The sequence below is a fragment of the Saccostrea cucullata genome, unplaced genomic scaffold (genome assembly GCF_032062105.1).
Source record: "Saccostrea cucullata isolate Sc308-1 unplaced genomic scaffold, CSIRO_AGI_Scuc_v1 ctg3972, whole genome shotgun sequence".
Lineage (NCBI taxonomy): Eukaryota > Metazoa > Mollusca > Bivalvia > Ostreida > Ostreidae > Saccostrea > Saccostrea cuccullata.
In genome coordinates, this window is record NW_026931456.1 from 10,422 (window position 1) to 38,191 (window position 27,770).

Here is a 27,770-nt window from a genome sequence, read left to right on the forward strand (position 1 = left end):
CAAAAAGTATTGAGAATTTGTAATACGTCAAAGAAGCAAAGTTGTTTAAAATGTCAAGCTTTATCTATTGAGGTCGTCAAAGTACGTCCGGCGACGTCACTTCCGGCCAAACCGGAAGTAGTCGGAAAACGCATATTTTACCATTCTTGACAAGTTTTTGGGTAACATCTGTCACTGGGAGCATAGAAATTAATTTTCCGTCCGTCGTTGTCACTTCCGGTCAAACCGGAAGTAGCAAAAAATGGCTGATTTTTGCATTAAATAACATAGATTTAGAAGGATTAAACAATTTTAGGACGTTATTACTCATTTTTGTAAAAATAAAAGTTACTTCCGGTCAAACAGGACGGAAGACCTTCTCGTTGCTTTGCAACGAGCTTTGCTCTAGTTATATTATAATCTAATTCCGTAATGTTTTCTATCTTTACTGAAAAATGAATTCCAAGCCAAAAAAAAAAAAAAAAACAAACAAAACCAAAACAATTAAACAAACCAAACAAACAGACCATTATTTTTTTCCGTTTTTCTTCTACTTCCAGACGCCAACTTTGAAAGCTCATATCTCACTCATTTCTTAATTGATTTCGCTCAAATTTTCAGAGTTACTAGAAGTTACTAAACTCTATCAGAATGCTGTCGAAAATTTCAAAAAGTTACTTCCAGTTTTGAGTTATTTCCCTTTAAACGAAAATTTATAGGCTTTCGTTTCCAGACAAAGGCTCGGAGACGGCTAAAGCTGGAGCAGAAATTCTACTGATTTTAGATAATAGAGGGATTGAAGTTGTGCACATCGGTTTTTGTTTTTCGATTTCTCTATTCAAAATGGCGCTATATAGGGGTCAAAAATTAGAACGCTTAAAAGAGCCAAAAATTACTCATATTTTGCTTTTTATCTTCTAAACTAAAAATATTTTGTTAAACTATATAGAACATAATTTGTGCAGAATTAGAAGATCTTTCATGATATCTCGGAAAAAGGGCTGGCCCCTAAAATTAAGGGCCAAGAGGGGCCAAAAGTTTTTCCTTTATATCTCAAAAAGTATTGAGAATTTGAAATACGTCAAAGAAGCAAAGTTGTTTAAAATGTCAAGCTTTATCTATTGAGGTCGTCAAAGTACGTCCGGCGACGTCACTTCCGGCCAAACCGGAAGTAGTCGGAAAACGCATATTTTACCATTCTTGACAAGTTTTTGGGTAACATCTGTCACTGGGAGCATAGAAATTAATTTTCCGTCCGTCGTTGTCACTTCCGGTCAAACCGGAAGTAGCAAAAAATGGCTGATTTTTGCATTAAATAACATAGATTTAGAAGGATTAAACAATTTTAGGACGTTATTACTCATTTTTGTAAAAATAAAAGTTACTTCCGGTCAAACAGGACGGAAGACCTTCTCGTTGCTTTGCAACGAGCTTTGCTCTAGTTATATTATAATCTAATTCCGTAATGTTTTCTATCTTTACTGAAAAATGAATTCCAAGCCAAAAAAAAAAAAAAAAAAAAAAAAAAACAAAACCAAAACAATTAAACAAACCAAACAAACAGACCATTATTTTTTTCCGTTTTGGTAATATACCAACGTACGAACGTTATAGGTCGACTCGTTTATAGTAAGACTTAACTTCAACCCAAAACGCCGCTCCCGCTAGCATGGCAGATTTCGATTCAGACAAAACGGTTAGCGTCTCCGATGCAGACAGCGAAGTAGTATATGATGAAGCAAACAAAAAACGACGGTTGTCAGACTCTTCTGTATCCCCTGATCGTAAACGATTTTGTTCTGTCAGTGAGAGTACGCCTGGGAGCTCTGACCAAGATGAAGATGGAACTCCTCCAAAGTCCTCCGAAACTGACATAATTTCAACAGAATCTGAGGATTCGCAGTCAATTCACGGAAAGTGCTTAACTAAAATTGCTTCACTCGACCTTCCACTAAGACTGAGTAAATGGGAAAGAAAGCACATCGAAAACCTTAATATATCAATTGTGCATGTTCCTGATACGAAACCTCTTGATCTTATTCAATGCGGGGAAACTGAGAACAACGAGGAGACTGAAAAAATCAACGAGTTAAAGAAGTACGTCCAAAAGAGTCCTATAATGGCTCATTTAAGATCCCTTGACCATTTGTACACGTCATCAGAAAGCTTATGGGAGATGGCTCCAAATGATGATGAAAAAATATCAATGATCCCAACATGGATACCAGAAAAAACATATGATATGGTTTTACAGGTAAATCTCAAACATATTTTACCCACTCCGAGTTCTTGAAATCTCATTTCTGCTGTCAGTCATTTGGACTGACTACCATCTGAAGTTTTCAGTCTAGACAAAGAACTAGGTACAGTGACTGATTCAGTCATATTTCGCCCTGTTTTAGAGTGATTTTAAAATTAACACCAAAAATGGAAATGAAGCATTTATTTACACAAAAATACCCATAAGTATAAACTAAGAATTTATAAATAGTTACCTGCTTAGACTTTCACAAGGGTAATTGTGACGTCACAAACAGTGCATTTTCCCATAATTTTCATAAGGCCTAACAAAAAAAATAGGTTTGTTCCCGCTTTCAGGCTGAAAAAAATTAGGGTCAGTAGGTAGGCTTTTTTTTTTTTTTTTTTTTGATCTGATGAACTTTTCCCCCGGCTGGTGGGAACATTTCTCGAGCTCAACTGGCACGACATGTGCTGCCATTTGTAAAGAACAAACATCTACACAACACTGATGACATCTAAACAAGCTTATCTTTTAAAAAGATTGGTGAGCTAGCGCATCATGAAGCAATCATAAAACACAGAAGCAGATTTCTAAAACATTGGTTTAAATTTCTGAATCAATTAATTAACAATAGGAAGGCACAGTGGTATACTGGAATTGTGCTAGAGTGGAGTCTCAATTTAAAATTGTGAATCTAGAGTGGGCTACACATCGGCAATGGCAAAGCTCTTTGGCTGTGCCTTAATCATTATGTACCTACTGTAATTTCAATTTCGAGGTGAAATTTTTCAGGAACCATTGGTACTGTTTTGTAGCAATCATATCTTTTCGGGCCTTTCCGGCAAGCTCGGAAAACATATCCGAAGTTGTCTTCCGAGCTTGAAGGAATTTAAGATAAAGCTAGCTACATGTTATTTATTATGATATTGAAAATAACTTTGCATTATAAGACAAAAGCTACTGTTACTTTTTGACATTAACGATTAAACACAAAATTTCACGTGAAGATGATAAAAATGAAATTCAAATACAGTATTCCCAGAATCCCTTGCGATGGAGTCGAGCATGCATATTCCAGTGAAAAGGACTAACGGAATTTAAGATAAAGCTAGCTACATATGTTATTTATTATGATATTGAAAATAACTTTGCATTATAAGACAAAAGTTACTGTTACTTTTTGACATTAACGATTAAACACAAAATTTCACGTGAAGATGATAAAAACGAAATTCAAGTACAGTATACCCAGAATCCCTTGCTATGGAGTCGAGCATGCGTTTTCCAGTGAAAAGGACTAACGTAGTTGCTAGCGCTCGAGAGTGCTAGCAATAAATTCTCTAAGCATTTTTACGACTTACATTTAGAGGACACAATAAATTTTTAAATCCGATAAAAACGAAATTTTAACAAAAAACGGATAAAAACGGAAATTTCATGAGATTTAAACAACTTCTGAATTTTAGGGCAAATATTAAAAGTAACTGTATCTTCCTCTTTCTATCAGTCCCAAAATTTTCAATAGAAAGATGAAAAAACTATATTTGAATTTCATTATCAATTTATTTCATTCTAATCTTACAAGCCTACATGAGACGACACTCGCCATCTTGGATTTATGGTTCACGCTATGTTTTACACAAGTTCTCCAATTTCTCCAAGTGATTTCTGATGATATCTAGGTTGGAAAAAGATAGTATACACTTATCCACTGGGTGTGAGTGGGATAGCTCTTTTATCAAACCCGCGACAGAGAACTATTCCCCGAGGGCTTGCCCGAGGGGAATAGTTCCTGTCAAGGGTTTGATAAAAGAGCTATCCCACTCACAACCAGCGGATAAGCGTTTTATTATACTGATGTATAATATAATTTCTGAGGTTTGAATTTTTTGGAGTAAGATACTGGTAATTTCTGCAAGAATAATCTGAAATCCTGATGACGTCACAATGCTACTGAAGTCATCATGACATCATCACTTTAAAGAATTATCGCTGGAAATCAAAATTGGCGGCAGCAATTGCATGAAAATTTTCCAAGGGTGGATAGCAAAAACTATACCCCGGGGTATAGCTTTGCTATGCGTGAACTATAAAAGATAGTTATTTTACCTTCTGAACTTTATATAGGAAACATTTTAACAGAAGTATAATAAAAAGTCTTATTCCTGTTGTCCTTTCTTGTTATGCAGATTTTTCATTTTTAGCCGGGCTTATTGCTCAAAGAGCAATTGCCGGCTTATGTGATCCTGTTCAAGGTAGGATGTTGACCCCATAGTCGCCATTTTAAAGTTACGTGCAAAAATATAGTTCTTACTCTCAACCACTTTTGAGATAATACAAACGCTAAATAAAGCAACAAAAATAAAACGAAGTTTTATCTATATAAAATAAACATTTGTAGTAATGACTTTGAAAACTTCATAAGTCAAAGAACATAGTTCATTAGCGTAAGGATTTTTGATAATCAGTGTTACCATAGTTCTCTACACATACGAGGTAAAGCAGGAGAGGGAACCAGACTGGCCTGTTTGTTTACATTCAGCTGCGGTACCAGATTAATTCTGATTCTGACAAAATCGGACCGTGGTATTAGGATTGAAAAACTCACAATCAGTGTCTTATCATTTATATTGATAGTTTTAAAATAATTTTTTCATTAGAATATAAACGTGATTCATGTAGGAAATCCATTCTACTCTGTAAATGAGCCCGGCTCTCTGTACTTATGAGTACTTTGATTTTTAATCTGTTAACAATAAGTACTATATATATGTTGCAGCTTTACATGTCAGAAAGTTATCGGTATTCAATCTACCTTACCATCATGTTCTTTCATCTCAGTCCCTCATATAAATGTTTTTAATTAGGAAAATTCAACATTGCCTCATTTGACATGAGCCCTGTGGGGATATTTTAATCTTGTTAAAATAATTATTGCTAAATTAATAATGTAAAACTATTATGTAAAAATCATCCTTTCCCCTGGTTTTCTTTGTAGATTTCATTGTCAGGCACAGGATTTTAGTAACCAGCTTTATCTTATACTTAAGAAAAGAGAACATGGATGTAGCATACATGAAAGTCATGTGCAAGCATTGTTTGAGTCATTTGCTTGTATGTTTGGATTAAAAAGTGGACTCAGGTAAGTATTTGATTGGTGTTTTCTTTGAGTACACTCAAGTGTGATCTTGGCATTGTGGACAAAAGACAGTTTAGTTAGTAGGAAGAAAAACAACTTGAATGATTTAATTTGTCATTAATTTATTCATCTGGATATATGTACTGATTACTAAATAACATTCAGGAATCTGATATTGTGTTTAAATATACCTACCTTTTATATTTGTTTTGTGTTTTATTTGATTTAGGTCACAAACTTTTATAACATAAAATTAAAACAGTTCTTGTATTTATGCCTTTATAAACTTGAACATGTTTATATACATGTAAGTGTGTGTGTGTGTGAATCTTGTGTATTAGATAACTGCTTACTGCTTGGTAGTAGCCTTGGCTGATCTCCTCGGCCATGGACGAAGGATAGATTACGTAAAGGTACAACGCAGACACACGCAAAGCTCAGTAGCCAGAAAGATTTGAAAAGTTTGCAGTATAATGACTAAAATTTATGAAATAGTAGTTCTTTTTTTTTTTTACTTAAAACCCACAATTGATCTAAGTCTGATATTGAATTAGATTGAGAATGGCATTGCTTTTATAAATTGTGTAATCAAAACTACAAAAATTCTTGAGTTTGCGGCTAAATAAACTCATATATTGGAGATGAAACTTTAATGTATTAGATAACTGCTGACTGCTAGGTAATCCAGCTGCGACCATGGTGACCGTTTTTTTTGGCCGCGGGCAAGGGATAGCTTACGTAATGGTACACACACATCTCTGATTCAAGGAAGAGTTTAAATGCATGCAGTATGATAACTTAAAAATGTAATAGGCCATATGAAATTAATATTTAGATTCTCATCCTGATTTGCAAAAAATATGGGGCAGGTGGGTAGATTTTATTTATTATTTTTTATTCTTTTAAAAACACCTTTTTCACCGTTTATGTTCTAGAAATAACAACTGCTCTATTCTTTTAAATTGTTAATGCTAATGTGAGTACACAAACCCACTTGTAATCTTTTAATTCCATTTTATTTCGAGTTAACTGTTTATGCATGAAGACCTTTGTATCCTTGGAAGACGGTATAAAGAGTTCAAATAATTTACAGTCCACGGGGCCAAAATAAAATTATAGTTTGTTTGGAATTGCCTCCCGCCTCATTGAAATGCCCCCCTCCTGAAAAAATTTTATTGACCAAAAGTAGGAAGATTTTTTTTTTATTTATTCAATTTTTTTGCTCATTACATGTATCACAAACACCATACAAAACACTGAAATATAGTGTCAGATCTATGTAAAATTAGGTTTTTTTAGTTGATTGTACTAGATACTTTTTTTAAAAGTAAGAAGATGTATTTACTGTTTACTGAGATTTTAATCAAAAGTTTAAAATTGATCTTCAATTAAAAAAATAATAATTTCCCTCCCTCCCTCCTGTGTCTGAAACCCTTTAGGCGGCAATTCCAAACAAACAATTTTTTAAGGATGGCCCGGGTTGTGCACTTCCTCTCCTTTGTGATTGGTAGAAAATACATGATGTGAAAATTTACATTTATTATATTGGTTGAAATACTGTTCGGCGCAAGGGAGATAATTTCCTGATGATCTTTTTCACATACGACTTAACAAATTTCGTAGATTTAATCTTAAAAAGTGAGAAAACGAAAAAGCAATACAAATTGCTATGAATGAAATTCAGCTTTTGATTTTCAGGTCCAACTAGTTGAAAGTAATATTCTATAACATCTATTGAAATAATATGTTTGTCTTTAGGTATTGTTTATTCAAATATTAATACAAAAATGTAAAAAAAAAAAAAAAAAAGAAATGATGTGGTATGGCTAATACCGGTAAAGTTATTTACACTGAGATAGGTAAAACTAATATACGCTAAACAATAGGGCTGGGTATTGGCCTGAGATTTCGTATTGCGATATATTGCGATATTTCTAACTGTATTGCGATATGTATCGCAATATTTTCAATGTAATAAAAATGGCATTTTCTTAGTATATTTACTTTAATTTACATGCAGAATGTACATAACTATGATAAGTAACCAACATAGAAAAAAAATCTTGTTGAATTCATTTAAGTTACGCTCTGAAATGTTCCCACAAACAACTTCTGACTTACTGTTTGGTTTAATAACAAACTATTAAAAGTCCATTTTTATATTTAATGACAAAATTCCTTAATCTAAGCATATTGCCAATATATCGATATTACAAAATCGTATTGCGATATGATATTTTTTGTCATTGTATTGCAATATATTGAAATATCGATATTATTGCGCAGCCCTACTAAACAAGATGCTGAATGCAGTGGTAAAACTTTGATTTTATCAAAATAATACGAGTCTACGATCTCTTTTACCCTAATATAGTCGATCTCAACTTACGAGCTCGGGTGCTCATTTTTCAATTTTAGACACGCAGGCTTACAAGACACATAATGACATAAATACATGTATGTTACTCTCGCTATGCTATGAAGAGGAAGGTGACATTTATATAAAAAATGAATTTAACTAATTGCTGTTTAGGTTTGCTCTAAGGACAGTAACCTTTTTTAGCTCACCTGAGCTGAAAGCTCAAGTGAGCTATTCTGATCACATTTTATCTGTCGTCCGTCTGTCTGTCCGTCTGTAAACTTTTCACATTTTCAACATCTTCTCAAGAACCACTGGGCCAATTTCAACCAAACTTGGCACAAAGCATCCTTAGCCTAAGAGGATTCAAACTTGTGAAAATTAAGGACCACACCCTTTTGCAAAGGGAGATAATTAGGAATTTATGAAAATTTTCGAGAAATTTTCAAAAATCTTTTTCTCATGAACCATAAGACCAGGAAAACTGAAACTATTGTGGAAGCATCCTCGGGTAGTGTAGATACAAAATTATGAAATTCATGACCCCCCGGGGTAGTGTGGGGCTACAATGGGGGGTTGAAGTTTCACATATGAATATATAGAGTAAATCTTTAAAAATCTTCTTCTCAGAAACTAATTGGCCAGGAAAGCTGAAATTTGTATGGAAGCATCCTCAGCTAGTGTAGATTCAAAGTTGTGAAAATCATGACCCCCGCGGGTAGGGTGGGGCCACAATGGGGGATCGAAGTTTAACATATGAATATATAGAGTAAATCTTTAAAAATCTTCTTCTCAGAAACTAATCAGCCAGGAAAGCTGAAACTTGTGTGAAAGCATCATCAGGTAGTGTAGATTCAAAGTTGTGAAAATAATGACCCCCGTGGTAGGGTGGGGCCTCAATGGGGGGTCGAAGTTTAACATATGAATATATAGAGTAAACTTTAAAAATCTTCTTCTCAGAAACTAATCAGCCAGGAAAGCTGACACTTGTGTGGCAGCATCCTGAGGTAGTGTAGATTCAAAGTTGTGAAAATCATGACCCGTGGGGGTAGGGTGGGGACTCAATGGGGGGTCGAAGTTTAACATATGAATATATAGAGTAAATCTTTAAAAATGTTCTTTTCAGAAACTAATCAGCCAGGTAAGCTGACACTTGTGTGGCAGCATCCTCAGGTAGTGTAGATTCAAAGTTGTGAAAATCATGACCCCCGGGGGTAGTGTGAGGCCACAATGGGGTGTCGAATTTTAACATAGGAATATATAGAGTTAATCTTTAAAAATCTTCTTCTCAGAAACTAATCAGCCAGGAAAGATGAAACTTGTGTGAAAACATCATCAGGTAGTGTAGATTCAAAGTTGTGAAAATAATGACCCCCGTGGTAGGGTGGGGCCTCAATGGGGGGTCGAAGTTTAACATATGAATATATAGAGTAAACTTTAAAAATCTTCTTCTCAGAAACTAATCAGCCAGGAAAGCTGACACTTGTGTGGCAGCATCCTGAGGTAGTGTAGATTCAAAGTTGTGAAAATCATGACCCGTGGGGGTAGGGTGGGGCCACAATGGCAGGGTTCGACATTCACACTCGTCACCTCGTCATTTCCACCCAGAAATGATTTCGGACGACCTGATTTTCAGTCTGGCTCGCCCAAATGACGACCTGGGACAAGTCAGGAATATTTAATAATGATTTTAATATTTCAAAATAAACTTCATAAGGCCTTGAAAACATATTTTCCTGTAACCAAACCAACACATTCAACATGCTCAAATTGCAGCTGCGTAAATTTTTCTTCCTGCCAAATCTGTGTTCGATCAATCAGCTGATGTAATTTTTACCAAAAGTCCTTAATGAAGTTTTATTTGAGATATAAAATAAGTCAACTTAGTCAACAATCACCTTAAATATAAAGAGTAATAATCATCATTGTAACAGCTTGCATTTCCTTATACAACTTTCTGATCATCTGATGATTGTTTTCTGCTGCTAGACAGCCATTTTGGGTGTCCACTGTAATATCACATCTGGTTAATTCAGTCCAGGGATATTTGACCCCATTTACTTAGGCCTTCATTGTAAGTGAAAATGAATGTTTTAAACTGCAAACTTTAGCATTCTGCATGTCAGATTCTGCTTATATTTTTGTTTGATAAAATACTGGAAGACATCTTGACATTCCAAAAATGTCTGGTTTACATTTTTTAACACAAAACACAACTTCTGTTAATTATCTTAACAAATTTTAAACAATTGAAGTTTTGTTTCATTTGATATTTTATTTGGACGACCTGAAATTCATTCGGGCAACCCGTGATTAGTACCAAGGTTGCCCAAATGGCGAGACCAAATTTTGACGATTGTCGGACCCTGCAATGGGGGGTCAAAGTTTAACAAAGGAATATATATAGGGTAAATCTTTAAAAATCTTCTTTTCAGAAACTAATCAGCCAGATGATTCTTTATAATTGTTAAGACTTTGGCCCCAGGAAAATTCTTTGGCCTCACGAGAAGGTTCAGAGTTTGATGTACGTTTATATCCCATATATAAACTAATGTTAAGGATCTTTTTGAGAACTGCAATACTCAACATATGATATGACTATAAAATCATCCTGTTAGAAAAGGGACTAATGATTATAAACATAAGAATATCCAGGGGAAAAATGGATTTTATTTATACATGATCTACATGTATTGTTGTACATTGTCCAGATATTTTGTATTATGACTCCATTAAGCTGATTTTATTATACCTATTGTTCCTCAGGTGAGCGATGTGGCCCATTGGCCTCTTGTTTTTAAAGCTAAACTTGTTACCGTCTTCCTTGGAAGACGGTATAGTATAGTTGAAGTTTTTTACAGTCTTCGGACTATGCACTTCCTCTCTTTTGTGATTGGTAGAAATTGCATGATGAGAAAATTTTCAATTATTTCATTGGTTGAAATGCTGTTCAAGACAAGGGAGATAACTTTCTGATGATCTATTTTTCCTACGACTTAACAATTTTGCAAGATTTCCAATCTTAAAAAAATGACAAAACGAACAACAAAATCAGCAGTAATTATTTCTTAATAACATAATATTTTTTATAGCAATAAATAACAAGAGGCCCAGGGGCCACATTGCTCACCTGAGCAATTGGCTAGGAAAAAGCACACATCAGACCAGAACTGAAAGTTTACTGAGGGGGGGGGGGGCTTGAATTTTACCCCCCCCCCCCCCCCAGGGGGTCATGATTTGAACAATTGAATCCACTACCTAAGGATGATTCCCTATAAATATCACTAAGCATGGCTTTAAAGTACTAGAAAAGAAGATTTTAAAAGGTTTCCCTAGAAATTCTTATGTAAAACTTTTATCGGCCATTTGGCCCCACCCTATTGCCGGGCGTCATGATTTGAACAAATTTGAATCTAAACTACCTGGGGATGATTCCATAGGAGTTTCATCTTTCCTGTCTCAATGGTTCTTGAGAAGAAGATTTTTCCTATATATTCCTAATTTCCTATGTTAAATTTTGATCGGCCATTTTGGCCCCACCCTACAACCGGGGGTCATGATTTGAACAAATTTGAATCTACACTACCTGAGGATGATTCCACATGAGTTTCATCTTTCCTGGTCCAGTGGTTCTTGAGAAGAAGAATTTTAAAGATTTTTCCTATATATTCCTATGTAAAACTGATCAGCCATTTTGGACCCACCCTACCCCTGGTGGTCATGATTTGAACAAACTTGAATCTACACTACCTGAGGATGATTTCAAATGAGTTTCATCTTTCCTGGCCCAGTGGTTCTTGAGAAGAAGATTTTTAAAGATTTTTCCTATATATTCCTATGTAAAATTTTGATCGGCCATTTTGGATCCACCCTACCCCTGGGGGTCATGATTTGAACAAACTTGAATCTACACTACCTAAGGATGATTCCATATGATCTTCATCTTTCCTGGCCCAGTGGTTCTTGAGAAGAAGATTTTTAAAGATTTTTCCTATATATTCCTATGTAATTTTTGATCGGCCATTTTGGCCCCACCCTACCCCTGGGGGTCATGATTTGAACAAACTTGAATCTACACTACCTGAGGATGATTCCACATGAGTTTCATCTTTTCTGGCCCAGTGGTTCTTGAGAAGAAGATTTTGAAAGATTTTTCCTATATATTCCTATGTAAAACTTTGATCGGCCATTTTGGCCCCACCCTACCCCTGAGGGTCATGATTTGAACAAACTTGAATCTACACTACCTGAGGATGATTCCACATGAGTTTCATCTTTCCTGGCCCAGTGGTTCTTGAGAAGAAGATTATAAAAGAATTTTTTATATATTCCTATGTAAAACTTTGATCGGTCATTGTGCCCCCCTACCCCTGGGGGTCATGATTTGAACAAACTTGAATCTACACTATCTAAAGATGATGTCACATGACTTTTATCTTTTCTGTTTCAATGGTTCTTGAGAAGAAGATTTTTTAAAAATGCCATTATTTTTTCTCTAATTCATAATTATCTCCCCTTGGAAAAGGGCGTGGCCCTTCATTTGAACAAACTTGAATCCCATTTACCCAAGGATACTTTGTAGCAAGTTTGGTTGAAATTGGCCCAGTGGTTCTTGAGAAGAAGATGAAAATGTGAAAAGTTTACGACAACGACGACAACGACGACGACGACAACGACAACGACGACAACGACAGACAACGGACAAATTTTGATCAGAAAAGCTCACTTGAGCCTTTGGCTCAGGTGAGCTAAAAAGGTCTCTTTAATTTCATTTTAAATAAAATTTGATAGTTATTGCTTGCAGGCTTTACAATTTGTTATTATTCTTTTCCCTTTTCTTGTTTGAAGAGTGGGAATCAGCCGAGGTTTGCCGAAAGCTCTCGGCCAGTCGAAGTTTACGGAGATGACCGAGCGACAACCGTGGTAGGGCTAATGCCCGTAAAAAGCTAATTTAGAAACACAAAATCAAGAAATTCAAAAGAATTATACAGCCTGTTAAGTATAGATCTGTTTACTGTTTAAAATTGTTGCTAAAGACGGTAAGCTTTTTTGAAAAGCTCTACTTGTAAGAAACATGACTTGAATTCACATGTTTAGGCAGCCATAAAATGTTTTGGAATTTTTTGTATACCGAGCCCGATTTTTTTTCCCGAAAATTTTTTCCTTCACAATTTTTTTTTTTTCAAAATAAGCATCGGGGCGCCCCATTTTCATAGGGGCGTTGGGGATGAGAATCTAAAAATTAATTTTATGGGGCCATACATAGATTTTTTTTAAGATCCGTATTTTGTGTTTTACTAGAAAAGAAAAAGAGTGTTTTGTTTTCAGAATATCTTTTTTGGGGATTGCGCACCATAAGAACTAATCAAAGTACTGAGAGTACTGATAGGTGGAAGCATGATTGCAAGTTCTCAGGTGCAAAACTTTAATGACAACACATATTTGAAGCATAATCTGTTTTAAAGGGGGGGGGTAATAAATATTTTGATTGTAGTATTGAAACCAAAGAACAAGAATAAACAATACGTCTCCCTTTTGAAGCGGAGACATGAGAATAAGTGACGTCAATAGCAATATGAACTATTTAACATTTATTATATCCCCCGCTTGAACATCGGGAGGGTATACTGTAATCGATTTGTCCGTACGTCTGTACGTCTAGCTGTCCGTCTGTTACGCTTTGGGGTAATCATCTCTTATCCGCAACTCCTCTTATACCTCTGAGTAAAATTTAATGAAACCTTCACAGAATCTTCATTACATATTGCCATTGTGCAACTTCTATTTTACTTTTTGATCCGACACATATTTTGGGTTTCACGGCCACAGCAAAACATGGACTTTTCCATTATAATCGTATGGGAGGTGGGGGTATCATTTAGTGAGCTCATTGCTCACAGTACCTCTAGTTTTTGTCATGTATAACAAGTTAAAATCAAAATGCAAGTTGCAATACATAAAATTTGTTAGATATGGTTTTGGGGAACAAGAAATGGATAATTATAAAATTTCACACAAAAATGAGTACTAATGAGTAATAGAAAACAATAAATATCACAACTGCTTTTTTGTTTTTTATGTGTATTAAGTTTTAGTACCAGTGAAACAAAGTCTTGTTATAAAGCAGCTAAATAAATAAGGATGCAACATACATAGAAGACTTTACATAGATTTACAATGTGCTTGTGGTTCTAAGAATTGTTTTCTTGTGGTTCTATGAATTGTTTTCATTCAATACACCTATGGCTCAGGTAGAACAAATCACAAGTCTCAAATGCTGATGACAGGTGAACCCTGCGTCATGATGTCCAGAATAAATGGAATATTTTTTCAGGAGAGCTTCTACCATGGCAAGTCCTTGTAAAATATTGGTACATAAATCCCAATATCAGTGTTGATTTCTTTTCTGGAGATTATATACACCATTTCCCTCACAACTGTCTCTTGGCAGAATTTTCTACAAAGTGTATAATTGAAACAAGAGGCCCATGGGCCTTATAGGTCACCTGAGCATTATGGAACAACTTTCCAGCTATTGAATTTGATTCATGTTTAAAGCTAGATGCTATGGCATTTACAATTTTGAAAGAGGCACCATTGATCATCATAACTATACACTAAGCAGTTGCTTAGCTTGGTTACTGAATACCCATACGCAGGGTAGGGGAACAATATTGCATTCCAACTAATCAGTAATATTCAGCAATAATCAGTAGTGCCCCTAACACTGTGACATAAACCCCTGACCCTAGGTCCACACATTGCACAAATTTTAAAAAGGCACCCTTAAAATTGCCTATCAAAAAATAAAGAAATGTCTTATAAATATAAAGGAGCAGATTTCAAACCATTAATTCATTTTCAGTATATAAGTAGAGCCCCCCCCCCCTTGACCCTGGGGCCTTGAATTCACATTTCTGCAAGGTTAGGGCCCTTGCTCATCATAACTATTTAGGTAGTTCATCTGCTTCATATCCAGAGACAGAGAAGAAAATTTTCAAAGATTTAATGTATTTTCACTATATAATCAATAGAGCCCCGCCCTAACACCAGAGCCCCTGACCCTGGGGCCATAAAATTCATAATTTTAGAAGAGGCATTCTTGCTCATCATAACTACGTACTTAGTTAATTTATTTAATACCTAGGAACAGAGAAGATTTTCAAAGAATTCATGTGTTTTCACTATATAATCAATACAGCCCCCCCCCCCCAACACAAGAACCCTTGACCCTGGGGCCATAAAATTCACAATTTTGGTTGAGGCACTCTTGCTCACCATAACTATGCACTTAGTTAGTTTATTTGATACCTAGGAGCAGAGAAGAAGATTTTCAAAGATTTCATGTATTTTCACTATATAATCAATAGAGCCCCCCCCCTCCCCCCAACACCAGAACCCTTGACCCTGCTGCTATAAAATTCACAATTTGGGTAAAAGCACTCTTGCTCATCATAACTATGCACTTAGTTAGTTAATTTAATACAAAGGGGCAGGGAAGAAGATTTTCAAAGAAATCATGTATTTTCACTATATATAATCAATAGAGCCCCACCCTAACACCAGAACCCCTGACCCTGGGGCCATAAAATTCACAATTTTGGTAGAGGCACTCTTGCTCATCATAACTATGTACTTAGTTGGTTTATTTAATACCCAGGAGCAGAGAAGAAGATTTTCAAAGAAATAATGCATTTTCACTATATACTTATTTAGCCCCGCCCTAGCACTAGAACCCCTGACCCCAGGGCCATGAATTTCACAGTTTTGGTAGAGGACTCAATGCTGATTACAATCATGCAGACAGTTTGACTGCTTGATGTCCAGGAGTAAAGAAGAAGATTTTTAAAGATTGCATTAATTTTAATGGTTTTGGCCCCACCCCTCAGGCCCCAGGGGGGCAGGGATCATGAAATTCACAATTTTTGTTCCCCTTCCCCCATAGATGCTTTGTGCCAAATTTGGTTGAAATTGGTTCAGCGGTTGCAGAGAAGAAGCTGAAAATGTTCAAATGTTAACACACGACGGACGACGCACGACGGACGACGGACGACGCACGACGACGGACGAAAACGGATAGCAATAGGTCACCTGAGTTTACTCAGGTGACCTAAAAAAATTTAAGAATATCTCATAATGTTTATTTAACAAAAATTACTCGGTTACTCAGATGTATATTATACAATTATGGACTGTTTAGAAGGGAGACATCACCAATTATCAGGTCTGAGTAGGGTTGTCACCCGAGGGCGCTTGCGCCCGAGGGTGACAACCCCACTCAGACCTGATAATTGGTGATGTCTCCCTTCTAAACAGTCCATAATAGTTTTATTATCCTGAAGAATAAATAATTATCAATTACGTAGAGTAGAAAATAGTTAATCAAACCTCTTGTTTTCTTCTACTCTGCTCCGATTCCATACTTTTAAAATATGTCAACAGACAACTTTGACGTCGTCGTTAGAATTTATTGTTTACCGATCCCGCATATCTATTAATTGTACTTATAAATAAGAGTTATCTCGCTTAAATCACTTGAGTTTCATTCAAAGGGCGACAACACTGTTGTAACCCTGCATGCTCGCTTACGCTATTTCATTGTCATTTGAAGGGAGATAACAGTTGTCACCCTGCGCATGAGGGAGACATCACGAATTGTCTCCCTGCACGTGACCTGCTCTAAACCAATCAGATTGACTGTATAATTCTGAAGGATAATAATATTTCTTATTTTAAGGTACACATTTTTATCAAAAACTTATCAATGATAACTAAAACATGCAAATGGTAATTCATTCATTCAGTCAGTGAAATCTGACATGCATAGAAGTTAATGCCACTATACCCACTTCAAGAGTGATAGAAATAACGAAAGATTCAAAACTGCTGAAAGTCAACTTGTGTGGTAAGTTTAGTGTATGTATACTGGAAACAACCAACGAATGATACAATATAAGACTAGCGATCATGACCAACAACATTAGTCCCCTCTCTTTTTCTAGTTATATAACATACATGTGTACACAGCAGTTTGTCAAATAGATCCAATTAAAACAACCTTTTGTAATTTTGGGTGTATTGTGCATTTGTGTTTTATTTGATAACTAATTTTAGTACCAAAAATTATTTCCAATGGAATTGACAATTATTTGTACATGTCTTACATTGATAAACATGATAAATTCAGCTTTGTGGGTTAACAGAGCTTAATTTAACTAGGCTCAAGATCAAACTTTTATCTACATTTTACCATGTAACTGTGTATTCAATTGGGAAAAAATCAGAGTAAGAGATTATTTTATAAAAATATTGACCGATTTGACTTCCCTAATATTTTTATACCCCCGCAAACGAAGTTTAGGGGGGTATATTGGAATCAGCATGTCCGTCTGTCTGTCTGTCTGTAGACAAGATTTTGTCCGGACCGTTTCTCAAAAACTATTTGATGGATTTGTTTGAAAATTTGTACTCTTATTATTCACCATATGAAGTTGTGCACCTGGTATTTTCATCATGATTGGGTAATTTTTCTGCATTTTACAGGTGTTTTTTCTTTTTTATTTTATGGTTTTGTTTGGCTCATAACTAGAAAACTATTAGACTGACAATCATCAAACTTGGACAGTTTATGCATCTTGGGTAGAAGGTGTGTCACGACCTATTTTAAGGTCACCGTGACCTTTAATTTAAGTGAAATTTTAAAAAGAAACCTGTCTTTTACTATTGAATTACACAATCCCAAAAATGTAAGAGTGTTTCTGTATCCCTGTTTAAAAAATGTTAAATTAAGAAAATAATATTTTTAAGCGGTTAGCTAGCTAACCGCTTTATGGCATGGGCTACAAAAAACCGGAAACTTCCATATGGCGCTACCTATCGACATCGCTTTATGGCACGTAACCTTATCCTTCTGCAACCAAAACCGGAAATTTCCACAAGGCGCTACCTATCGACAACTGTAACTTCAGCAAAGCGCTTCCTATGATTTGTATACTGTTGGCGTAATACGCCCCCTGGTGAGAGATTGACAATATGCTGTGTATGAAGAGTGGCTATTATAACGATTATGTCAAATTCTTGTTTAAGTATTTACCAAAGCATGGACAATACTTAGAACAATAACTTCAAAGAACTGAGAATTTGGTCCTTATTACATGTACATCGTGCGATCGCGATTTATAGCAACTGTTAGTTTATTTTTGAAAGTTGAACGATACGGTTAATTATACAGCAGGTTGAAGGTTATTACAGACTGCAAAAACATCAGCAAATCTCTCGATCGAGTTTGATTTTCCTTGCCAAAGTATTAAGAAACACCATTTATTAAGTTAAGTAATACCTGAAAAACGCTGTTATAAAAACACCAAATACATCTGTAAGGTTTACACTTTTTGTAAAGTTTTTATGGAAACAATAGGATTACCTCCACAATGAAACGTTTGTTTTCTTCTCTTTTCTTCTCTGTCTAATAAACAGATTATAAAAGCTCTGCTTCCAGGGGTAACTTCTCTACCCCGTCTTTGATAATATATTACAAACGATCATAAGGGATCACTTACTTTTAGTTTTGAAAAAAAATAATGGGGCACTTAAAGTAGTAAAATTAATTTTGAAAAAAAATGGATAAATATATATTAATCTTAATCGGCATTGTGATCCTCTTCTAAAAATCAACCGACATTATTATTCACAGAAGAATGAGGTATGAAAAATCTTGGCAATTAGCAAAAATTTAAAATATATACTAATGCTTATTTATAAGTTTTGAAAATTTGATCAATTCCTAGGGAATGTATTATTAGCTGTGAAAATACTTTTTAAATTTGAATTTATCCAATTTGTCGATTATTATTTTGAGCATTTGAGAAGAATTAAATTAAAATACAGGTGTTTAGAGGCACATTGATAGAAAAAAAATCAGTGTATATTGTTTAACCGACATATTGAAGAAAATGACACTGATAACTTCTTAAGTTACACTGACTTTTAGTGTACATTTGAATTTTTGAATACTAGTATTGATTGATTAGACAACTTTCCTTTTCACATGTTTTATTTGAGAACAATATTGCATATAGAGTATATGGCAAATACACATTATATGTCCTTATCTAGACATATTGTGCAAGACTTCTTTTAAATGATTCTCATTTCCATTTACTTTATTCAAACATTCACTTGTTTGAAAAGTCAATAAAGTACATTTCATAAAGCTTGATAATCGTGTTTACTCGCCAGTCTTCCCGTAGAAGTAGTAGTTCATAATATTTCTAAACGGAAGTATCTGTATCAAAATACAGAATGATCAATGATCGATTTAAGAAGAAAAACTGACTCCTGAAAGTTCAAGAGGTGGGATCCGTTGCCTAGAAGAAGTAAGCATCCCTCGTTGACCGGTTACACCCGCAGTGAGCCTACACATCTGGAGCTCTCTGATATCAATTCATTTACAAAGTCTCTGCTCAGCCATCCTTTTTTCTCTGACTAGCCAGCTGTAGATCTACACTACTCCAAATCCATTAATCTAAAGAATTTAACTTGTCATTTTTTTAGTTGTTTGCTATAGTAGGCTTTACAATTACCTAATTTCAGATTCAATAGAGCATGAAAGACAATTAAATTTTCAACATCAACATAATTGTTTTCATCCAGAGAACGATTGGATGCCACCAAGAGAGAAGTTTTAAAAATGCACGTCCTGTCTTTCAAACTGAAGAAATCTCATGTTTGAATTTTGAAACATGTATTTCAATCTAATTAAAATTTATTTAAATGTTCCAAATCCGCTACCGCTTTTCAAACATCTAACATCCCATTCGGGGGGTCACATCGATTATGAATACATGTACGACCTTTCGATTATGAATACATGTACGGAACGAAATTTTTAAATGTTAGTAAACACAAACACTTTGGCTATGTAGACTGTCAGTAAACACAAACACTTTGGCTATGTAGATTCAAGCCTCGGTAAACAATTCTCAAATTAATTCCACGGCTACATATCATCATTATTGATACTGTCTTACGTTGAATTAAAGTAATTTTGGAATAAATTTCATGTATAGTCTGCAGTCTGGCATCTGAACGTGAATAATGCAAACGAAAGAGCGCAAACTATACAAGATACCCCACACGTCATACATAACACAGCTTTTGCAATGCATATTTTGTTTACTACAAAACTCCTCGGGTGTTTTGGTTCGGTGGTGAAAACAAGAAACCCATCTGAACTATAAGCCAAGATTTCGGAGGAACCATTTTCTTTGGCTAATCGAAGATTCACTCTTACATGACCCCAAATAGGATGTTGTTAGATGTTTGAGAAGCAGTAGCGGATTCGGAACATCTGATTTTAATTAGATTGCATCCATCTGTGACATCAGTTTGGAATGTTATTGGTTTTACTATTAAGTAAAGTATTACAAAAACAGAATGTCGGTTTTTTTTCTCTGATGGCATTGGACAAAGACATGCATACTTAAATATCATTTCATGCACTTTTTTCGGTACATATATTTCATTATATAGATCCATATTAAATGTTATTTTATAAGAGATAATCTACCTCTCCCAAGGGTATAATTATCAAGCACTGGTCAAGGAGAATTTTGATAACAGAAAATTGCATCCCTTGGCATTTATCAGTGGACATGCATCCAGTCAAAGATTAATTAATGAGTTCAATGTAGGAAAACTAGCTGTCTCAGTCAAGCATGCTAACCGCTAGCATATGTCATTTGATAGCTGGAGCCTTCTATTTCTAAAATCAATTTGTTATAGATTAAGTTTTTAATACTAATTAGTTAAATTGATATATTAAAAAAAAAATTAAAATATCATGTCCCACATGAAAGATATATGCATATGTGTTTGTTTGTGGGGGAGGAGCATTTGTCAAGCTATAATGCAACCATTTGATGATTATTTGTTATAAAAAAAACTGTTACAGTGTATTAGTATTGATGTTTTATTTGGTTGCACCTTAGATTCATAAATTGAAAAAAATTAATGAGCATGCAATTATATTTTCACCTCAATTATATTTTCACTCGATTTGTTTTAAGACAATAGTGAACATCTCTTAATAGATCCATAAAATATTTGTGAATTGGCACCTACTCTGAAAAAAACACAGCGGGGGTATTTGTCCCTGTTGGACAGTTCTAGTTTTGTATTTTTTCTATCGCCTACTATTCATCATGTATTTGTATTTAAAAAAATGAAAAGAAAATACCCAAGTCAACAAAAATAAGAAATGTCAAAATATACTTTCAAAAATAGTAATCGGTTCATTTTTGCCATCATAACAAGATCGTATCATAACTTATGAAAAATTTTTCCACAAGAAATATAATAAATTGATGTACTCACCTTCAGAAAAGTTTTTAGCTCACCTGAGCTGAAGGCTCAAGTGAGCTTTTCTGATCACATTTTGTCCGTCGTCCGTCCGTCTGTCCTTCTGTATACTTTTCACATTTTCGACTTCTTCTCAAGAACCCATGGGCCAATTTTAACCAAACTTGGTACAAAGCATCCTTGGGTGAAGGGGAGTTTAAATTGTTAAAATAAAGGGCCAAGTCCCCTTACAAGGGGAGATAATCAATAAAAGACAAAAATAGGATGGGGTCATTAAAAAATCTCCTTCTCAAGAACCACTGGGCCAGGAAAGCTGGAACTTATATGGAAGCATCCCTGGGTAGTGTAGATATTAAATTGTTAAAATCATGACCCCCGGGGGTAGGGCGGGGCCACAATAGGGAATCCAAGGTTTACATAGAAATATATAGAACAAATCTTTAAAAATCTTCTTCTCTAGAACCACTGGGCCAGGAAAGCTGAAACTTACGTGGAAGCATCCTTGGGTAGTGTAGATAATAAATTGTTAAAATCATGACCCCCGGGGATAGGGCGGGACTACAATAGGGAATCCAAGTTTTACATAGAAATATATAGAACAAATCTTTAAAAATCTTCTTCTCTAGAACCACTGGGCCAGGAAAGCTGAAACTTATGTGGAAGCATCCTTGGGTAGTGTAGATATTAAATTGTTAAAATCATGACCCCCGGGGGTAGGGCGGGGCCACAATAGGGAATCCAAGTTTTACATAGAAATATATAGAACAAATCTTTAAAAATCTTCTTCTCAAGAACCACTGGGCCAGGAAAGCTGAAACTTATGTGGAAGCATCCTTGGGTAGTGTAGATATTAAATTGTTAAAATCATGACCCCCGGGGGTAGGGCGGGGCCACAATAGGGAATCCAAGTTTTACATAGAAATATATAGAACAAAATTTTAAAAATTTTCTTCTCAAGAACCACTAAGCCAGGAATGCTGAAACTTCTGTGGAAGCATCCTTGGGTAGTGTAGATATTAAATTGTTAAAATCATGACCCACGGGGGTAGGGCGGGGCCACAATAGGGAATCCAAGTTTACATAGATATACACTGTATTTTGGAAAAATCTTTTTAGAAGCTTCATCTGAAGAACCACTGGGCCAGGAAAGCTGAAACTTATGTCGTAGCATCCTGGGGTAGTGTAGATTCTAAAGTATTAAAATCATAAAAGGGAAGAGGGTAGTGGGGTACTATAGGTATAGCAAGAGGGGAAATCTGGTAAAAAAACCGCATCACCCAAGTTGCTCAGGTGAGTGATGTGGCCCATGGGCCTCTTGTTCTTGTTGTGCTGAGTTGATTTTTCTTCTGCTATTTAGAGGTGACACAGAGCAAATTCACAATTCAATCTTAATTATATCCCACTTTCTGACTGTTAGCTGCCTCCGTAGGGACACATCTATTCAGACTAAAATACAATGTAGTTCTTATGCTTGCGTCTTAATTTCTGTCCAAATTTTACAGTTTTGGCCCATCCTTCAACACACATGTATTTACATTAAATGAGGAAGGATATATAAATGTATACAAAATTCGACATGATAATTCCTCAAATAATTTCTCCCAGGCATGTAATCATGGTAATTATAGAGTACCAGTTCGTTCATCTTCGATAAGACCCAACCATAACAGCTATCATATTACGTTAGCTAAAGCATGCCTGCATAGGGAGGCGAAATTTTCAAGTTAAAACAATAAAAGATAAGGGTGACAATAAAAGATAGGCTAATCACACAGCGTGAGTTACCTTGCTTATTTTGAAGAGAAGGCCTGTCACTTCCATTCAACCATTGTAAATCATTTGTGCTCCACGTGGGTTTGTTGACAGTAATTTCACTCTGAATCGTCTTGTGTTAGATTATTACGCGAATGTAGTACATATATATAAATAAACAATTGATAAAAGGAGTTACATACCTCTTTTCCTCTATTTTATACAAGATTATTGAAAAGATTAGTTCCTCAGTAGTTATGTACCTGTCATTAATTCTGAAACATAATTACCTACTTGAACTATTTTGTCCCTCGTAGTATTTCTAAAGATCGCGTCAGGACCCCGTGCCAATCAAATGTTGAACCCGATTTGTTTAACGTAAATGTGTTCTCTCAAACGTGAAACATATCAGGAGTACTAAAATAACTATTCGTTCTATTAATAGGTTATTATTTTTATTGGACTTTTTTACATTAATCAAAATAAATTGTTCAAATAAATTCGCCATAACACACACGTTTTGATATGATAATAACGATAAAGATTGGGAAAGGGGTCGAATATGATTTAGCGGGTTGTCTGCCCTTAGTTTAAGATACATCCATTTGGAGTACCATGAAACGGGGCAAACATCTTGAGAGGTCGAAAGGTCAACAAAGCAAAAGTAATAGGCGGCTTCCACCTAAAAAGAATGACTTAAACTCCTAAAAAAAAAGCATGTATTTAAAAAAAAAAAAAATTCAAAATTTTCTTATGAATTAAAGCCTCCTGTATAAACCAGCATACTTTCTGTGGTAACTTTATGCTTGTTGTATGCACAAAGACTTTGTTAACTTGCCAAATGAAAACAGGTACATGTTAACATGTAAAGCTTTTCACACTCATACTACACAAATCACGAACAAAATAACATTGTAACGATCTTTACGAGATCCCAATAAACAACCTTTATAACGACAGCCATATCGAAATCCTAACCGTTTTTGAGTTATTGAGCACTACCTTTTTCTAAATAAAAAATGTAATCCCAAAACAGAAACCAATGTGCACACACTACAATGTCTCTGTTATTCAAATTCGTTGGATTCTCATTCCCTGCTATCATAGCCTCGGAGGTTTTGTCTGGAAACCAAAAGCCTTAAAAAATGTTCAAAGGGGAATAACTCGTTAAACGAGGAGGAATTCTAAAATTTTTGAATTGATTATGGTAGTGTTTAAGTCTATTAGCCCTGAAAATTTGAGCATAAATCATTCAGAAATGAGCACGATATGAAGCTCGAAGTTTGCGTCTAGATAGAAAAACAATAATAGTAAGGTCTTCCGTTGGAAACAGAAGACCTTAATGACTGGTGCAAAGTTTTTCAAATGATTGTCAATTTATGTTTCATAGCGGCATGGTAATACACAGTGTAAGACAAAATAACCTCACACTGCTGTCTCACACTGGACGAACTGATGTTCCTTTAAGAAATGATTTAAAACAAAATATTTAATATTATGCATTGCACATTTTTGATTTTCTGTTTGGTTTAAATTTCAGTGAAATAGAAACAAGAAGGATTATGAAGCTAGAGATAAGTGGTGCAGCTGATATTATTTTCCCTTACAAAATGTTTTCTCCATTTAAAAACATCAAACAAGGAACTCAGCATCCCTCAGTTGTTGCAGTTTGTGAGGTAGGATTGATTTTTATCTTTATGTATTTGAAATCCAAAACATTTTGCCACAGCCCAAAAAAATATATCCCTGTTTCATGTCCCCTGACCAAAAAATTTTTTTTGGGTAAGTAGGTAGGAAAAAAGTTTTTATTTTTAAATCTTGGAACATGTGTGTAATAATGAGAGAAATAAGTATAATCAAATTGTGTGATACAAGATCACTAATGAAGATTTAAAATTTTCCAAAAGGTTCTATTTATAGTCAACAACAGGCAAAGAAAGAATTCATTTTTTTTAGTTTAAAAAAGCTTGTCTTAGTAGTAAAATTTAATCTGTTAAGTATTTATACCTTTTATAGATAAATATATCTTTATTGTGTTAGCTTAATAACAATGTTTATAAAATCAGTCTCTGTACTATTGTGTATTGACCCACTTACTATCGTTATGTAGAGGATCTGTTTAAGGTGGTATGGGACACTTTCATGTTGTGACATATTGTTTATCGAAATAAACAATAAAACCAAGTGTAATTATATAAGTAGTTTCTCCAATATTGTTATCTAATAGCGTAGTGCAGTGGGTGAGAGGGCTTTCTACGTATCTGTAAGTCATGAGTACGAATCCCACTGGGAGTTTAACAATTTTTGTCTCTCCAAATTTTTCAAAAACCTATTCTTTGGTTAAATATTGTAGAAAAGTATTTAAATTATAATGTTCTTTAATCCACTTCAGTATCGACAGATATCCCATACCACCTTAATTAATTTTGAAGATAACTGTAGACAAACTGTTTTATAATATATTTTTAATATTCATTGCAGAATTATTAACAAATGACAGCTTATTGAATATCAGGATTAAAATTAATAAGCACCATTTTTTAGCTCACCTGAGCTGAAAGCTCAAGTGAACATTTTCTGATCACTTTTTGTCCGGCGTCCGTTTGTCTGTCCATCTGTCTGTATCTAAACTTTTTACATTTTCGATTTCTTCTCCAGAATCACCAAGCCATTTCAACCAAATTTGGCACACAGCATTATTGGGTAAAGGGAATTCAAGATTGTTTAAATGAAGGGTCACACCCTCTTTCAAAGGGAGATAATTAGGATTTATTGAAAATTTGTTTATATTTAAATAAAGAAATCTTTTCGGCAAGAAAAGCTAAAACTTGAGTGAAAGCATCCTCAGATAGTGTAGAATCTAAGTTTGTCCTAATCATGGTCCCTGGAAGTAAGGTGGGGCCACAATGGGGGTTGAAGTTTTACATAGAAATATATAAAGTTAATTTTAAAAAATCTTATGCTCAAAAACCATTTGGCCAGAAAAGCTGAAATTTGTGTGGAAGCATCCTCAGACAGTGTAGAATCAAGTTTGTTCAAATCATGGTCTCACGGTCTTGAGGATAAGGTGGGCCACAATGGGGAGTTTGGGGGGTTGAAGTTTTACAAAGGAATATATAGAGTTAATTTTAAAAAATTTTCTTCTCAAAAACCATTTGGCCAGAAAAGCTGAAACTTGTGTGAAGGCATCCTCAGGTAGTGTAGATTAAAGTTTGTTCAAATCATGATCCCAGATGGTAATTCGGCCACAATGGCAGGGCTGGACATTAACGCTTGTCCGCTTGTCCGGTACCAGTTGAAAAAATATACAGACAAGTGAATATTGCTGGCCACTTGTCCGACTGGACAAGTGTATTTTTATGTAAAGAAGTCTCCAACATTTAAAAAAGAAAAGAAAGTTTTGTGATAAGTTTATCCATAATTGATTAGTTATAAGTTTATCGATTAGTTATTTTGAATTTCAATCCCGACATCTAATTGCAATTGAGTTACTCTTGAGTCTTGATCGGGATTGAAGTTCACTAATTTCAAACAACATTCAATATTGAACTGTAAAGGTGTGGATCCTAGTTCTTACAAAGTACCAAACACACATGTTAAGAAAAAGAAAGGAAGAAAAGGTAGCAAAGATAAAGGATTATGGAAAGAAATGTAATTTATATTAGGTTTCATTCATCATTGATAGACAATGATGACTTTCCATGTTTAGTTTAAAAACAGCTGAGAAATCAATATAACAGTTACATGTATTTTTAAACCTGATGCTAAATTTAAAATGTCCTGTAATTTGCCATGACAAAGCTACAGTTGACAAATCATGTTTAATGTTATATGGAACAAATACATTTAGGAAAGACACTTTAAATTTCCATTTAAAAAGTCAGGTTATTAATTATAGCAAGAATAATCAATAAATGACTTTATTTTAGTAATACAGAACTGTAGTTTTCAAGTTTACAATATTTTATCTTTAATATTGAACATTTTTCTGACAAGTGAAGTTGAAGTTCGGACAAGTAAATGTCTTGGTCACTTGTCCGAATGGACAAGTAGGAAAAAAAGTTAATGTAGAGCCCTGAATGGGGGGGGGGGGGGGGTTTAAATTTTTACATTAGAATATATAGAGAATTTTAAGCTCATCTGAGCTGAAAGCTCAAGTGAGCTTTTCTGATCACATTTTGTCTGTCGTCGTCTGACTGTAAACTTTTCACATTTTCAACATCTTCTCAAGAACTACTGGGCCAATTTCAACCAAACTTGTCAAAGTTTTGAAAATTTAGAGCCATGCCCTTTTTCAAGGGGAGATAATTAGAAATTAATGGAAAATTTTGAGAAATAAAAAAAAAAAATAACCATTATGCCAGGAGAGCTGAAACTTGTGTGGAAGCATCCTCAGGTAGTGTAGATTCAAAGTTGTGAAAATCATGACCCCAAGAGGTAGGATGGGGCCACAGTGGGGGGTCGACGTTTTACATAAGAATATATAGAGTAAATATTAAAAATCTTCTTCTCAGAAACTCATGAGCCAGAAAAGCTGAAACTTGTGTGGAAGCATCCTCAGGTAGTGTAGATTCAAAGTTGTGAAAATCATGACCCCTGGGGGTAGGTTGGGGCCACAATGGGGGGGGGGACTAGAAGTTTAACATAGGAATATATAGAGTAATTCTTTAAAATATCTTCTTATCAGAAACTCAGGAGGTAGAAAAGCTGAAATTTGTGTGGAAGCATCCTCAGGTAGTGTTGATTCAAAGTTGTGAAAATCCTGCCCCCCGGGGGTAGGTTGGGGCCACAATGGGGGGTGGGGGATCAAAGTTTTAGGAATATAAAGAGTAAATCTTTAAAAATCATCTTTTTAGAAACTAAACAGCCAAGAAAACTGAAATTTGTTAAGAAGCATCCTCAGGTAGTGTAGATTCAAAGTTGTGAAAATCATGACCCCT

General features: G+C 34.9%; 1 protein-coding gene across 1 annotated transcript; it reads left to right on the top strand.

The window, feature by feature from the left end:
- Positions 1-1,648: 1,648 nt before the first annotated feature.
- LOC134232652 (uncharacterized) lies at positions 1,649-24,485 on the top strand. The gene is made up of 3 exons (XM_062714637.1): positions 1,649-2,233; positions 5,220-5,363; positions 24,371-24,485. Exons 1-2 carry the CDS (start codon positions 1,649-1,651, stop codon positions 5,244-5,246), a joined length of 612 nt encoding a protein of 203 aa, XP_062570621.1. The 3' UTR covers positions 5,247-5,363; positions 24,371-24,485.
- Positions 24,486-27,770: the final 3,285 nt, after the last annotated feature.